We start from the raw sequence: 16,621 nt of genomic DNA on the forward strand, positions 1-16,621 counted from the left end.
ACGTCGGGTACCACCGCTAGTTATATATATATATATATATATATATATATGTATAAAGATGCCACGTTTAAATGTATAGATGCACAAGTATTTACTAATTTTCAAAATGTTTGTCTTTTGTGGTAAGAACTTGGGTACAATGGTTTTAGACATTGAAGACAATTTCAGAAATTCGGTACAGAAAATTACATCACCTAAGCCTAAATCTAAACTCGGCACAGAGGATTACAGCATCGTACCCTAGGTCTAAAGCCGACATAGACGTATACTTCATCTAACCCTAACCCTTAACTTAGTACAGACGATCACATTACCTAACCTTAATCCATTTAACGTAGTTGTTAATATGTATGGGACCAACACGTTGTAGACACCGTCGGAAAGAACATTAAAAAGAAGAGGAAAGAAATATTCTGGTTTTAACAAAAGACCTTCATTCATTCTTCTCTGGCCATGTGTGACTTCTCGGTTCGTCTGTAACGTCACCCACGTGTCCCTTGCGTGATCATCGGTCTGCGTACGTTCTTCTTTTCATAATCTTTTTCCTTCTTCCTTACCGTGACGTCATCTCGCACACAGCTCTGTTATACCTGAACCTTACACAAGCGGGTACTTCACTTGCCCTAAACCTAAACCTGGCACAGATGATTACACCACCCAATTCAAGGCCTAACTACCCTCACCATATTCTTCGGAGTTGTAAGGAACAGTCTACTTGCTGCTTCGGTTGATTGGAGACTTGGGTAGAAAGTGCCAGTCAAGAATCAATTTTTTACAATCAGCATAACAGGTGCGGGCCAGGAACTGTCGGACTAAGGTATGCCACCTGGGTATCACCCAGGTAGGCCATCCTCCCAGGTCTTGCCACCTGGCTTTCGGGTGGAGTAAGTTTATTGCTTGCTGCGTGATGCGCCCCAACCAGGGAATGCCAGCGGGGATGCCCAGGCAATTTTTACTAGGCAAGAGTGCCCTTCCTTTAGGGGAGCTTACTTGACATCTCCACTTTCCGGACCTTGTGACGCATCATGCTAAGGCGGGCAGCGTGTAAATCTAAACCCAAGGCCTAAAAAAAAAAAAAAAAAAAATACTTGATGTACCGTCTGTGTGGGGTTTAGAATCCAACACAGACGGGTACATCAATTAGTTATTTTTTTTATATCATAATTCATTTTTCTTGTTTTCTTGTTTTTCTAACAGCCACTTCGAGGTGCGTACTGGAGAGGCAAAGATTGCGATGATTCCGATGCTAAAATCCACCCTGGTGCCAAGTAAGTATTTTTGCTCTGCTTAAAAGAATAACGGCAAACGTTGACGTATAAAAATTACAGGTGTATAAAAATTACAGGACGTATAAAAATTACAGGGCATCTAAAAATTAACCATCTATTTTGATGATTTATTTTTCAAAATGGATCGTTAATTTTCGAACACCATTTACAACGATATATGTTTATTGCCGTAACAGTGAATGCGTGGGATGAACGAGGAAGGCTGGAGACGTACAGGAATATGTGTAGTTCTTTGGAAACTGCCAGTGGAATAGGAAGCTCTATTACAACGCGGTATCAAAATAGGGAATTGATGGAGACCACTGTCAATCTAAATGTTTGAAACTATAATTAAAATGAAATCAGGAAAAAACAAAAGAAGATCTAAATTAAATAAAAATTAGTTTTTCCCAAGGAACGTCAAAATAGTTTAAAGAGAAAAAAAATCATATATATATATATATATATATATATATATATATATATATAAAGCTGAACTCTGTGTGTGTGCATGTGTCTGGTCACGAATAGGCTCCTATATGGTTGACTATTTTAAAAAACTGATCACATATAATGATAGAAGATGTATCGAGACACAGGAATGGGTATGTTTGATCTGGCAGAACGGTGGTTCAGTAAAAGTAAGGGGTCTGCGTTCGCGCCTGGTCCACAAAGTATGGAAATAAAAAATAAAAAAATAAAAAAACAAAAACATTTACAAGTGTTTTTGATATAGATGTACATAAGAATACTTTGATAAGTATGTTTTAACTTAAATAGGGATGATATAATAAAATTGTGGGATCTGCGTTCGCGCCTGGCCTCCATAGAATGGAAATAGGCATAAACTTTAATAAAGACTTTTCATATCTATCTCCGTAAGTATATTTTGATAATTATGTTTCAGTTTGAAGAAATATGGTACAATAAAATAATGGGGTGTTCATTCGCGCCTGACCTCCATAGAATGGAAATATGTCACAAAGTTTAACAAGGTTTTTTAATATAGATCCCCAGAATATTGTGATAAGTGTTTCAGTGTGAACAGGTATGGTATAATAAATTATGGTGTTTATCTATTTTATTTTTACTTTCATCATATTTTGCTTTGGTTTTGATTTTATACCCCCAAATTCGAGGCTATCTCTTTACAACCCTTCCTTTTCATAGCCTATCATACTTTCATAAATCAGAGTCCATTTTCTGTAGGCTGTTTTTGAACCCAGTCAACGACGGGTACTTTTGCTAGTATATATATATATATATATATATATATATATATATATATATTTTGTGTACAGAAAGTTGTTAGTTGAGACAGATCATTGGTACCTTATCAAGCTCTCTTCAGCCAATATTCGTCTGAAGAGAGCTTGATAAGGATACCTTAAACGGGCCTTATTATCGGGCTTGAAACCGACGGTACCAATGATCTGTCTCAACTAACAACTTTCTGTACACAAAATATAAGTACGCTCTTAAAATTTGGATTTTCCTTTTAATTGAGCACTCTGCTGGAATTCTTTTTCCAAAAAAAACTAATCATATATATATATATATATATATATATATATATATATATATATATATATATATATATATATATATATATATACTAGCGGGGTGGGGTTCCCGGTTTTGCCCGAACGTACAATACACTTAAATATGATATTTTAATTTGTCCAGATTTCGTGTATATTATTATAGAATCGGGATTTAAAAAGTAAAAAAAAGTAATTGAGTGGCATCAGCGAGAATCAAAACCGTAGCATTACAAAGTTGGTGACTTTACCACTGTACCAACGTGACATGCAAAAATTAAAGATAAACTAAAATAAATGTACAAAATGTTTAACGGTTTTTTCAATTTTGACCCTTTTTGGACCCCTTATAAACTAATTTAACCGGCTTAAGACCCGTAAAAGAACGGCCTGTAAAAAAATTCAATAATTTGCCGCCCCTAGCCCCACTCTGCGACCTTTAGATTCGGAGGAGATAGAGTTTGAAAATTTGAAGACAGACTGAGATATGCCCTTTTATATATTAGATAAGAGGGAAGCGAGAAAGAAAGCCGAACACGATTCGTTTAGGATTTTTTTCATATTATTATTATTATTATTTCATATATTAAACTAGCTTAGAAAACTCAATTTTTCCTAATTCAGACAATCCATCCCGAGCTGAACGGGCGACAAGGCGGGTCACATTTTGTATATACTTGTTGTATTGTTAGTTGTTTTAATCAATATTTAGCGCGTGGCTAGCTAAAAATCAGAATCGTGTCCGCCTATCTAATTATCTATAACAACAACATAGTTCGAGCTTTCTACTTTCCAGATCTAAAAATAAAAAAAAAGAAGAAAAATGGCATCCGGTTTGGAATTGAATGTGTAATATTTGTTTTATTTTATGAATTTTTAGCAGGTCACTCGGCGTTACCCCGTCGTAAATACACATAATATTATATTTTAATTAATGTAGAATTCTCATTAACTATGAACAGAAATACCATAAGTATTAAACGTAATGTTAAATTCCTTTAAAAAATAAAGAGAAAACCGGAAAGAAACTGAGATATGAGCATGCAAGTATTATTTTTTTTCTAAACAGTTCATTTCTTGAAAGTAAAAAAAAGTACTCTAGCTGAGTTCAAAACCTAAAGACAGTGAGTCAAGTCTGATAACCATTAGGCTAGCTTGTAACAAATCTTTAAAAAGTGTTTTCGAACCTACTTATTCTTAACATAAGTAATCTGTCACGTGGACAATTCACGCATGCATATTCGTGAAACAGTTGACAAACAGATAAAAATCCGATGACCCCGCCCCATGTACCAATTTTCGTTTTTTGACCCTTTAGCATCCTTTTTTCCGGGTGAAAACCGATTAAAAACTTTTCCACATGTATGAATGCCTTATATACCAAATTTCAAGTCTATAGATAAAAAATTCGTTGAGTATATAGGTTGAGAAGTGTCTTCACACACATTCTCTCTTTTATAGATATGTACATTACTATTTTTTTTTTTTTGCAGGACAATCAACTCTGATATCCATACCGATTCTAATTGCAATGGAATTTACGTAAGTAAATATTTATCACTTAGAAATATCATCATCATCGTCGTTGGATTTACTTCTAGGAAGATAATACAACCATTATATATATATATATATACACACACACACACACACACACACACACACACACATATATATATATATATATATATATATATATATATATATATATATATATATTAGCAAGCCACCCGGCATTGCCCGGTCGCAAAATATATATAGATATAATATTTAATTCATACAGAAAATGAGACATAATGCGTGCGAGTATTGTTGTTGTTTTTTTCTAAACAGTTCACTTGTAAGTAAAAATACCCCCCCCCCAAAAGAAAACCCGAGCTGATATCGAAACAAAAATCTAAGGACAGTGAGTCTAGTACGATAACCATTAGACTAGCTTTACATGAATTTACAAAGTGTTTTCAAACCTTCTTATTCTTAACATAAAGAAGCTCCCATGTTCCACGACCGCGCATGCGCATTCGTAAAACAGCTGAAAACAGATAAATTCCGATAACTCCCATGTACCAGTTTTTCTATTTTTACTCCGTAGCAAACGTTTTTCCTGGTGAAAACCGATTAAACAATTTTCAACACGTCTGATTATCCTACATACGAGAAGTCTGTAGATCAAATTTCTTTGAGTATATAGGTTTATATATATATATATAGATATATTAAATGAAAAATGAGAAATAAAAGTTATATATATATATATATATATTTATATATATATATAACTTTATTACATCATCAGAACAATAAGGAAAAGGAAAAGAGGAAAATTAAGAAAGAAAGAAAATCTTTAGGCCATAGCATTTTGAAGCTAACTGCTTCTCATCAGAATGATACAAAATGCAAAATAGTTATTAAGCCAGTTTCGCTAGATTCAGCCTCTCTGATGAGTCGTAGACGACGAAACACGTGTCAGTGGATGATTATATTTTAAAAACAATATATATGCCGCTCCCCATATGGGGGTACCAAATTGGTTAAAGGGAAAATTATTCCCAACTCGCATTTAGGTAAAAATGCACTTTCGTAAATAATTGAATTCATTCAAAACGTATCTCAAAAACAAATATCATGTATCTCTCTCTCTCTCTCTCTCTCTCTCTCTCTCTCTCTCTCTTTCTCTCTATATATATAGAGAGAGAGAGAGAGAAAGAGAGAGATATCTGTATATATATATACAGATATATAAATATATATATACACAAAGAACACGCACACACACACACACACACACACACACACACACACACACACACACACACACACACACATATATATATATATATATATATATATATATAGTAATTTATAAAATATATATGGCGATTAAGCTACACTGAATATTCTGCGTTTCATCCAACTATAGGATTCGTCAGGCTTATGCGCGAATTCTGTGGTTGCTTCTTGTTTTTATATATGTTGAGGATTTCTAGTTGGCCAATCAGCTTTCTAGTGTCCACCGCGCCCCTTCCTATCAGCCAATGGGCATGCATTTTATCAAACAAAGGATCTGTTTTAGAACTAGGTTAGTGGTTTTAGGTGGCCGTTCTCCTTTTTTTTTATACATATAAATATACCTATGTGTACACAATAATGCACATATATATACATATATATATACATATATGTGTGTGATCGTTTATGTATATTCATGTTTATTTAATTTATTTATTTGTTTGTTTTCTATTATTATTGTTAGTTTTAAAGCTATATATATATATATATATATATATATATATATATATATATATATATATATATATATATATATATATATATATATATACAGAGAACTGTATGTATATACACTGCATATATACGGAGAACTATTATTAATAATATTATTTTTACCGGTCAACACATTTGTTTCAGTTTCTAATCATGTATTATACATATTGAAGTCAACTGCGTCTTTTTTATTTGCCGGTTGCAATGAATTATTAATGCGTTACAAATTAAAAAAAATATTTATAAATAAAAAATTGTACAACATTTTTCTTCCACAAAAAAAAAAAAAAAAAATTCACGCGATCTCTTTCAAGCGTTGTTGCAAGGAATGAATGCTACCCAAAATACAAATTTCTAGTTTTTTTTCAACGCCTTTAATTTTTATTTCACTGCTTTTTTCTTGTAATCAAGAGCAGAGGCCCATTAAAAAAATAAATAAAATATTAAAAAAAAAAAAATCCTGTCGGTTTCCTGTATATAGTCGTACTGAACCGATTCTCTGTCCTTTCTACATGGACGTCCAAAAATGGTAACGAGTCATTCTGCTCTTCCTTCATAGTGAACTTGAGTGCAGAGTGGATATTTTTTTAATTCAGGAAAAAGTCACTTACTTCGTGGTGAGACGTGAAAATGTGTACATATATTCCTATATACAGGAAACCGTAGTTAGTTGGGATTTTGCCCCTATCAATAGAAAAATCAGTTTAGTCAAGACTTTGATCCATGATTTGCTCGGTTAGCAAACTTGATAAAAAATTGAAGAAGATAACTGGTGTCCTTGCGAAAAATAGTTTCCGTGAGGTTATAATCTCTAAGCATATTCGCTAAGCATTTGCTAAATTTAATACCAACCCTTTCTTTGACCTGCCTAAGTGTCCAGTATATGTGAAACGCCTTTATATTGGTTCTATACGTAAAGGGTGTGCGGATAAAATTACTTCGGTTGTATCCCACTATTTCTATGAGGTGCAGCCTCGTATGGTGTTCGGCACTAAAAATGCCTTCCTAGCTTTTAAGAAAGATGCACTTCCCACACTACAAAATAGTTTAGTTGTATAGCAATTTAAATGTCAGTGTGATGCTGATTATGTGGGTCGTACGTTTCAACGTCTGGGAGTCAGATTGGCACAGCATGTCCCTGCGTGTTTTTGAAAGACCCGGGGGTCTGGAATAAACACAGTTGAACACATCCGGGCGTTCATAGAACACACCCGGGCGATTACAGAACACATCCGGGCGCTCACCGATTCATGAATAGGACTATGACAACAGCATATTCTTTTCCTTGTTTGATTCTCAGGTATATATCCATTGATATCTCATAGGTTTTATGTAGAGTGATGTGGTCCTCAGTTGATTAATTGTGTCTTACTGTGACGGATATACACTCGAGAGTAAAAACAATGAAAAGAATATGCTGTTGCCATAGCCCTATTCATGAGTCATCAATTCGTCCGCATTTGTATGACAATAAAGCATGTGGTGAAGCGTATTCGGATGGTTGTTTTCGCATTGTACACAAGGCCCGTTCCAAACAACATCTCAATATTTTGGAGGCCGTAACTGTACTAATGTGCAGATCATCGCTCTGTAGGCAAAGGAGCTGTCGCATAAATTAGACCTTTTAAAAGAGCTCTAATCAAATAAATATTTTAAAAAAATGCCTACATTGCGTCAATATTCATTGTTTCTGCACTTATTTGCAGGCAAGTTATTTTTTCTTTCCATGTCCCTAGTTCTGATTCATCACGGGTGATTCATTTACTTAATTGTCCCCGTGTTATTTTATTCTTTGGTTTCATCCCTCCCCTTGTCTCCATTTTCAATTATGTGTAAATCGTTTTATTTTAATCGTTACCGACGTTATCTCTTGAAAAGGGTCGATCGAAAGGTTTGTCGAGGTTCTTTTTTTTTATTCGAATTATTTTTTATTCGAATAGTCTTTTGACAATTTTTCTCTCGTCTATTTTTCCCCTATTGATTTTCTCCAAAATTCATATAATGACTCCACATATCCCTTTTAAAACTTATATATATATATATATATATATATATATATATATATATATATATATATATATATATATATATATATATATATATTGATTGATTGTTGGAGAGCTATTGGCTACACATTAGCAAACGTGTTTCAATAACCCCCTAGCAGGGAAATCACCTCATCAGGCCAAAAACCATCCACCTTTGAAATGACATATTGTGTTGTTGTTATGAGTTACTGAAAAATTCTACCAACAGTATAATATATATATATATATATATATATATATATATATATATATATATATATATATATAATTTAAAGGAGATTAGAACAATAGTCTAAAGAGCTGAGTGTATTTCAATGTAACAGTGAAATTACTAGTTTAATTAAAATACAGGAAAGAGAAAGTGCTCGTTGTAATTTAGATATATAATAAGCTCGATAGGTAAATTTTAAATTATCAATCACATTACTTAATATATATATATATATATATATATATATATAATGTATACGTACAAAACATTATTTGCTTCATAATGTGCGAAATCACGACTGAAATATCTATACACATATGTAGCCAATAATGTTTGTAAAAATAAAGAACTATACCCACATGTTTCATCATCTCTACGACTCATCAGTTTGGATAAAATTAACGATATTTGAAATCGGAACCCAATGTGTGCATGAGTGTGTGTGAAGAATTTTGAATAACATTCGATAAAATTGTCCAGGTTATAGACGATTGTGATTTTGTTTTATAATCATTGACCTCTCACCTGTCACGTGATCGTCTTAGCCAACTATATATTTCTCATCCTCCTCATACCATTACTCTCTTCCTCTGTAAGAGTTCCTTTTCATGCATTATTCTTTTAGGGATCTGACCCTTCAGGACGTCCTTATGAAGATATTTTCTGCAAGAATAGTAACCCGAGAGGTTTTGCCGTAATTGGAGATTCTATAGCCGCTCATTTACATATTCCCGAAGAATGGCTCGATGCAACAAAGATTAACAAGGTAAGTGCTGTAATACCATACTTATTTATTTATGCACAACGTAATTTGTAACCCACCCTGAGAGTCGCGTAGGGTTAGATAGCAAGTAACCCTAGGAAGAGAAACTTCCGATGGACTGCACATATGCAGATGGAGTCCATGTGAAGAATGCGGAACTTTCCACCATTCCACAATGGAATGCATAATTTGACCCAGAAATATGTGAGAGGATATCGGTCAAAGGATCGACACTATAGATAATAGGAGATATTAAACATTTTAATGGGAAAAGAATGCTTTTATAATAAATCGTCACAAAACGAAAGCATTCAGTTGGTCAGAGAGAAGCAAGGCTGTCACATATCTTCACTGTCCGACATCCGACACGATCATGCACTCCCTCCCCTCACGTGTCTTTCAGAAACGTCAAAACATCAGGTACAATTTATAATCAAAAGTTGATTTGTTGGTGTGAAATAAAAACAATATATTTTTTAATAGATCAACCGTGTTGTGTTTTAGCCACTGTCTTAGTGTATATATATTGTACCAGCAACAAAAGTAGATGTTAACAATTATATACACTGGACGCATTTTGAAAAACCGGCTACAATGAATAAGTAACAGTATAAACACTACTTATTGACAAGTACATACTAATTGAAAACCTGTCCCAAGTAACACTATGCACCATAAAAAAAATACAGTACAACTATGGCCATTTTTATATGCACAATGGCATGGAAAATCCATTTCTGGCTTTCTTTTTTATCGAATTAGGAACAGCTTCTTTTTTTTTTTTTTTTCAAAATTGCAACTTTCGAGAATTTTATGGAGAATCTTAGTGATGTGAATGATGAACCTAGTGAAAGATTCCATCAAGACATTTCAATAATGGAAAAACGTTTTAAAGGTAAATGGAACCCTTGCATGTTTGAAGACTACTGCTGGAATAAAAAAGGGGTATGACACTAAACACAAGAAGGTTAAGAGGACACATATTGTTTAAACTTTGTATTTATTATTACAAAGCCAATTGTCTATTGAATATTATATTGTTCCTAATATATAGCATTCTTTAAATTTTTTGTGATATTTGCTAAAATTCTATTTGTTCGATGATGTATGAACTAATATATATGTCAGCAAACTGCGTACACCTTTCTTTCCAAACGACGTCCAGCAAGTGATGTCACCAGATTTGTCCACTTTGGGTCTTGTGTGGCCCCTGGAACTGGGCTGTTTCTTCGACGAGAGTTCTGATTGATGAGAGGATCCGATCAGACATGCTACTTTCCCCACGTTGCTTTTGATAGAGTGCTCAATCCGTTGAGCCCTGGTCTCTCAATTCGACGTCATTGGTCACTGGAAAGTAGAGGCCACTTCAAACCAAAAGAATAACAAGTCGATAACTGGGCTTAAATAAAAATAATAGGATAATTACTCACTGAAAGTTACACCACTTTGACTCGAGACACAAATGCTTGGGGACTGGCAGCTTCTATTAGTAAAGTTGGGGTGGTCAACCCTAAATCTGGGGGCTTGTCTCTTCACAGTGTTGATTTAGTTGCTTGGAACCGAGTGAAAATTAAGCAAAGGCTGTTTCTTTTATTTGAATGGTGTTGGTTCCCGGGAGGTCTGGCAGAGTATGTCCTGAAGGCTATTTTTACCTTTCATTATATTGAGAATCAGATCTGCCTCCTGCCTCCATATCCACAGAATTTCATTTCACAAGTTTTAGTAAAGGCAGGAGTGTCCATTGTCTTCACCCTCCATTAGGTCTCTATATTTCACCATCATTCAAATAGGAGGTTCCCTCCTATTCTTGCTTTATTTGTACAACCAGGTGTTTTCCTCAAATGCCATTTCATATAAGTAAAAATAAATAAATGTGTATCTTTTGGGGATAACCGAATTCTCAGATAACAATTAATAGACACTTGAATTCGCAAAACTAGTATATTTATGTCAGTAACGTAAAAGTCTTGCGTTCTGGTGGCAATAAAGTTGCTTAAGACGTTTTTGATATTGTTTAAGCTTTTGAAGCATTTCTCACACAGAAATTAGTCGAGATGCTTGAAAAAGTGCTAGTCGATATGTAAGATATCTGAAGAGTGTTGCGAATGAGGCAGAGCTTTGTAACTCAATTCGTTCAACTTCTTCAAGGTCGGTTTAGCAACCTGCAGTCGGGCATTGTCATGGACGAGAATTGAGCCTTCTCTTTTGACTAATGCTGGGTGTTGTTCTCGAAATTTCTGATGCATTTCATCCATTTGTGGACAGTACTTCACCGCCAGGATAGTTTCACCTGCATTCAAAAACTATGATGGGTGAGACCGGTCGCAAATCATCACACAATGAGCATGATCTTCTTCTGGTGCAACTCTGACTCCGAGAAGTGTCGTGGAGCTTCGTCGGCGTCTAACCACTGAGCTGAGTATCCTCGATTGTCGTAAAGAACCAATTTTCATGGCAAATAACTCAGATGAGAAGCGTGTTGTTCTTGTTACATAAAAGAAGGAAAGATGACACGTCATAACGGCGTTTTTTGAGGGTTGTCATTCAATTCGTGGGGCCCACATTTATCAAATTTTCTGTCAAGTGGTTGGAAATAATCGTATACGTTACGTCTAATTCACAAGAAAGTTCTCGAACAGTTGTCTGTGGATTGACTTCGACTAAGGCTCTTAATTGATCGTTGTCAGCATCCGATAGCCGACCACTACGCTCATCATCCAAGAGTCTCGTCGCTGTCACGAAATTTCTTAAACCACCATTGTGCTGTGCGTTCAGTAGTGGTTCCTCGGCCGAACACTTCGTTGATGTCGTGAGCTGTTTCAGCAGTTTTTCGGCCTAGCTTGAAATTGAAATAAGAAAATTGTGCGAACTGGCTTTTTTCCATCTTGTATTCAACGTTCTGAAAAGAAGATATAATTTTTTTTTTTAGAACAATTGTAATTTAAACGATTAGATAGAGCACAAAACGTTCATTAAAATGAAATATAAAGTAAAGGTATTATAACGAAAACTTATTTGTAAAATACATCATTTGGAATCAAAATTCAAAATCCGCAAGAACTTTTTTCTCAACATGATATGTATATGAAGCAGATTCAATATTTTGTCTTCTAAATAACCTTTTCTTTTCAATTTGTATATTCAAACCAATTTTTAACCATTACATAAAAATTCAACTTGATATTAAACAAATATTAAAAAAAAAAAGATTTAGATATCCTGGAACTTTATGGATTAATACTCTATCCGCGATCAGAAATTTAACAGTAGACCATGAAACTCAATTATGTATTGATTCTTTTTATTTTTAGGAATCGTTCAAAAATGTCCTCTTTCTCATTGAAAATGAGATGGATTGGCCACAACTTTCATTCACAACAGGTAATTTAAATTTGGGATAAATTATCTCTACTCCTTGTTTGCGTAATTTCACTTTCTATTATCCGTATAATCTTTATGTAAACTTTTAAAAAACTTGAAATATACATTTTTTTATATTAAAAAGAACATTTTGTAAATGTATTCCACCGTATTTCTATTATAAAAAAAAAATCATATGTCAACATATTTTACTGTAGCAAAAAGAAAGTGCCGACACATTTTACTCTGGCAAAACGAAAGTGCCGATACATTTTACCATGGTAAAAAATTGCCGATACATTTTAATATGGTAAAACAAAAGTGCTGATGCATTTAAAAATGGTAAGAAGAGAGTGGCGATATATTTTACTGTGGTAAAAAGAAAGTGCCAATGCATTTTACTGTGGTAAAACGAAAGTGTTGATACATTTAACTGTGGTAAAACGAAAGTAATGATACATTTTACTGTGGTAAAAGAAAATACGGATACAATTTATTATGGTAAAAAGAAATATGCCAATATATTTTAGTGTAATAAAAAAGTCCCGATATATTTTAATATGGTAAAGCGAAAGTGCCGATACATTTTACTGTGGTAAAATGAAATATGTCAATATATTTTACTGTGGTAAAAAATGTTGATACATTTTACTGTGGTAAAACTAAAGTGTCGATACATTTTACTGTGGTAAAAAGAAAGTGCCGATACATTTTACTGTGGTAAAAAAAGAATGTTGATACATTTTACGGTGGTAAAACGAAAGTGCTGATACATTTTATTGTGGCAAAAGGAAATTACCGATACATTTTATCATGATAAAAAGAAATATGCCAATGCATTTTACTGTGGTAAAAAAAGTGTTGATACATTTTACTTTGATAAAACGAAAATGCCGACACATTTTACTGTGGTAAAACGAAAGTGCCGATACATTTTACAGTCGTGAAAAGAAAGTTTCGATACATTTTATTATGGGAAAACAAAATTGCCAATACATTATACTGTGGTAAAAAGAAAGTCCCGATACATTTTAATATGTTAAAAAGAAAGTCCCGATACATTTTAATATTGTAAAAGTCATATACTGATATATTATAAAAGAAATATGCCGATACATTTTACAATAGTAAAAAGAAAAGTGCTGAATCATGCGGTAAAGAACGCGTAATATATACATTTACAGAAACATATTTACAGAAACGTGCTCATTGTCCAAATAATTTTCTATGGAAAAATCACTATATCGATATATTTACCATGGTAAAATTTATATGTCGATACATTTACCATGGAAAAATTAATATGTCGATACATTTAGCATTGTAAAATTAATATGTCGACATATTTACTAAAGTAAAACTTACATCTTAACACATTTAAAATGGTAATATGCCGACACATTTACCATGGTAAAAGTCATCTGTCGACACATTTACTATGGTAATAATCATATACCAATAGATTTACTCTGATGAAAGTAATACGCCAGTATATATAATATTGCAAAAGCAAATTTTGATATTTTTACTATGATAAAGGTGTATAAGTTAAATTTCTGTTAATTTATTTTGATAACAATTATATGTCAACACATTGACATTTACATGAAAGATTTTCGCATGTACCTGCATAGAGTACATTTTAACAGATTTTCTACTCTCAGCTTGTTGAGGGAAAGCGTGCCCAGAGTGGCCAAAAGATGAGGTATAAGGACAACATCAAAGCAAATCTAAAGCGGTTTCACATGGACCTTGAGACATGGGAGGACGTGGCTGGGAGCAGGTTGGCATGGAGGAGCGCTGTCCACGAAGGTGCTGCGCTTTATAGTAGCGACCTAAATCAAGCTGCTGAGGATAAACGCAAGCACAGAAAGGACAGATTATCAACCAGACACACCCAACCCCACCCCACCACCACTACCTTTATCTGCCCAAATTGCACAAGACAAATTGGGTCTAGGATTGGGCTCTATGCTCACCTGAGGACCCACAGAAGCCACAACGGAGGACAGTCTTACTCGGACACGAGTGACCGTCGATGATGATGACATTTTAACAAGTATAGATTGACTTCTGACGATAACGATTATATGTAAACATATTCGCATTCACATATAAAATTTTCACGTGTACCTACATAGAGTACATTTTAACAAGTATAGATTGCCTTTTTACAATAACGATTATATGTCAACACATCCACATTGACATGTAAGATTTTTACGTGTACCTACATAGAGTACATTTTAACAAGTATAGATTGCCTTTTTACAATAACGATTATATGTCAACCCATCCACATTGACATGTAAGATTTTCACGTGTACCTACATAGAGTACATTTTAACAAGTATAGATTGCCTTTTTACAATAACGATTATATGTCAACACATCCACATTGACATGTAAGATTTTTACGTGTACCTACATAGAGTACATTTTAACAAGTATAGATTGCCTTTTTACAATAACGATTATATGTCAACACATCCACATTGACATGTAAGATTTTCACGTGTACCTACATAGAGTACATTTTAACAAGTATAGATTGCCTTTTTATAATAACGATTATATGTCAACACATCCACATTGACATGTAAGATTTTTACGTGTACCTACATAGAGTACATTTTAACAAGTATAGATTGCCTTTTTACAATAACGATTATATGTCAACACATCCACATTGACATGTAAGATTTTCACGTGTACCTACATAGAGTACATTTTAACAAGTATAGATTGCTTTTTTACAATAACGATTATATGTCAACACATCCACATTGACATGTAAGATTTTCACGTGTACCTACATAGAGTACATTTTAACAAGTATAGATTGCTTTTTTACAATAACGATTATATGTCAACACATCCACATTGACATGTAAGATTTTCACGTGTACCTACATAGAGTACATTTTAACAAGTATAGATTGCCTTTTTACAATAACGATTATATGTCAACACATCCACATTGACATGTAAGATTTTCACGTGTACCTACATAGAGTACATTTTAACAAGTATAGATTGCCTTTTTACAATAACGATTATATGTCAACACATCCACATTGACATGTAAGATTTTCACGTGTACCTACATAGAGTACATTTTAACAAGTATAGATTGCTTTTTTATAATAACGATTATATGTCAACACATCCACATTGACATGTAAGATTTTCACGTGTACCTACATAGAGTACATTTTAACAAGTATAGATTGCCTTTTTACAATAACGATTATATGTCAACACATCCACATTGACATGTAAGATTTTTACGTGTACCTACATAGAGTACATTTTAACAAGTATAGATTGCCTTTTTACAATAACGATTATATGTCAACACATCCACATTGACATGTAAGATTTTTACGTGTACCTACATAGAGTACATTTTAACAAGTATAGATTGCCTTTTTATAATAACGATTATATGTCAACACATCCACATTGACATGTAAGATTTTTACGTGTACCTACATAGAGTACATTTTAACAAGTATAGATTGCCTTTTTATAATAACGATTATATGTCAACACATCCACATAGACATGTAAGATTTTTACGTGTACCTACATAGAGTACATTTTAACAAGTATAGATTGCCTTTTTATAATAACGATTATATGTCAACACATCCACATTGACATGTAAGATTTTCACGTGTACCTACATAGAGTACATTTTAACAAGTATAGATTGCCTTTTTACAATAACGATTATATGTCAACACATCCACATTGACATGTAAGATTTTTACGTGTACCTACGTAGAGTACATTTTAACAAGTATAGAATGTCTTTTTATAATAACGATTATATGTCAACACATCCACATTGACATGTAAGATTTTCACGTGTACCTACATAGAGTACATTTTAACAAGTATAGATTGCCTTTTTATAATAACGATTATATGTCAACACATCCACATTGACATGTAAGATTTTCACGTGTACCTACATAGAGTACATTTTAACAAGTATAGATTGCCTTTTTATAATAACGATTATATGTCAACACATCCACATTGACATGTAAGATTTTCACGTGTACCTACATAGAGTACATTTTAACAAGTATAGATTGCCTTTTTATAATAACGATTATATGTCAACACATCCACATTGA

General features: G+C 33.4%; 1 protein-coding gene across 1 annotated transcript in view; it reads left to right on the top strand.

Moving 5' to 3' along the window:
* The window catches only part of LOC145268645 (acyloxyacyl hydrolase-like), an 86,285-nt gene that overhangs the window by 36,964 nt on the left and 32,700 nt on the right, over positions 1–16,621 (top strand). Inside the window, exons 8-11 of the mRNA XM_080124124.1 lie at positions 1,198–1,268; positions 4,303–4,351; positions 8,976–9,116; positions 12,425–12,494. Coding sequence (XP_079980250.1) covers positions 1,198–1,268; positions 4,303–4,351; positions 8,976–9,116; positions 12,425–12,494 — 331 coding nt within the window. The remainder of the gene's footprint in view (positions 1–1,197; positions 1,269–4,302; positions 4,352–8,975; positions 9,117–12,424; positions 12,495–16,621) is intronic.

This window comes from Euprymna scolopes, chromosome 44 (assembly GCF_053919585.1).
Source record: "Euprymna scolopes isolate OS-2025 chromosome 44, ASM5391958v1, whole genome shotgun sequence".
In the NCBI taxonomy this organism is placed as follows: Eukaryota; Metazoa; Mollusca; class Cephalopoda; order Sepiida; family Sepiolidae; genus Euprymna; species Euprymna scolopes.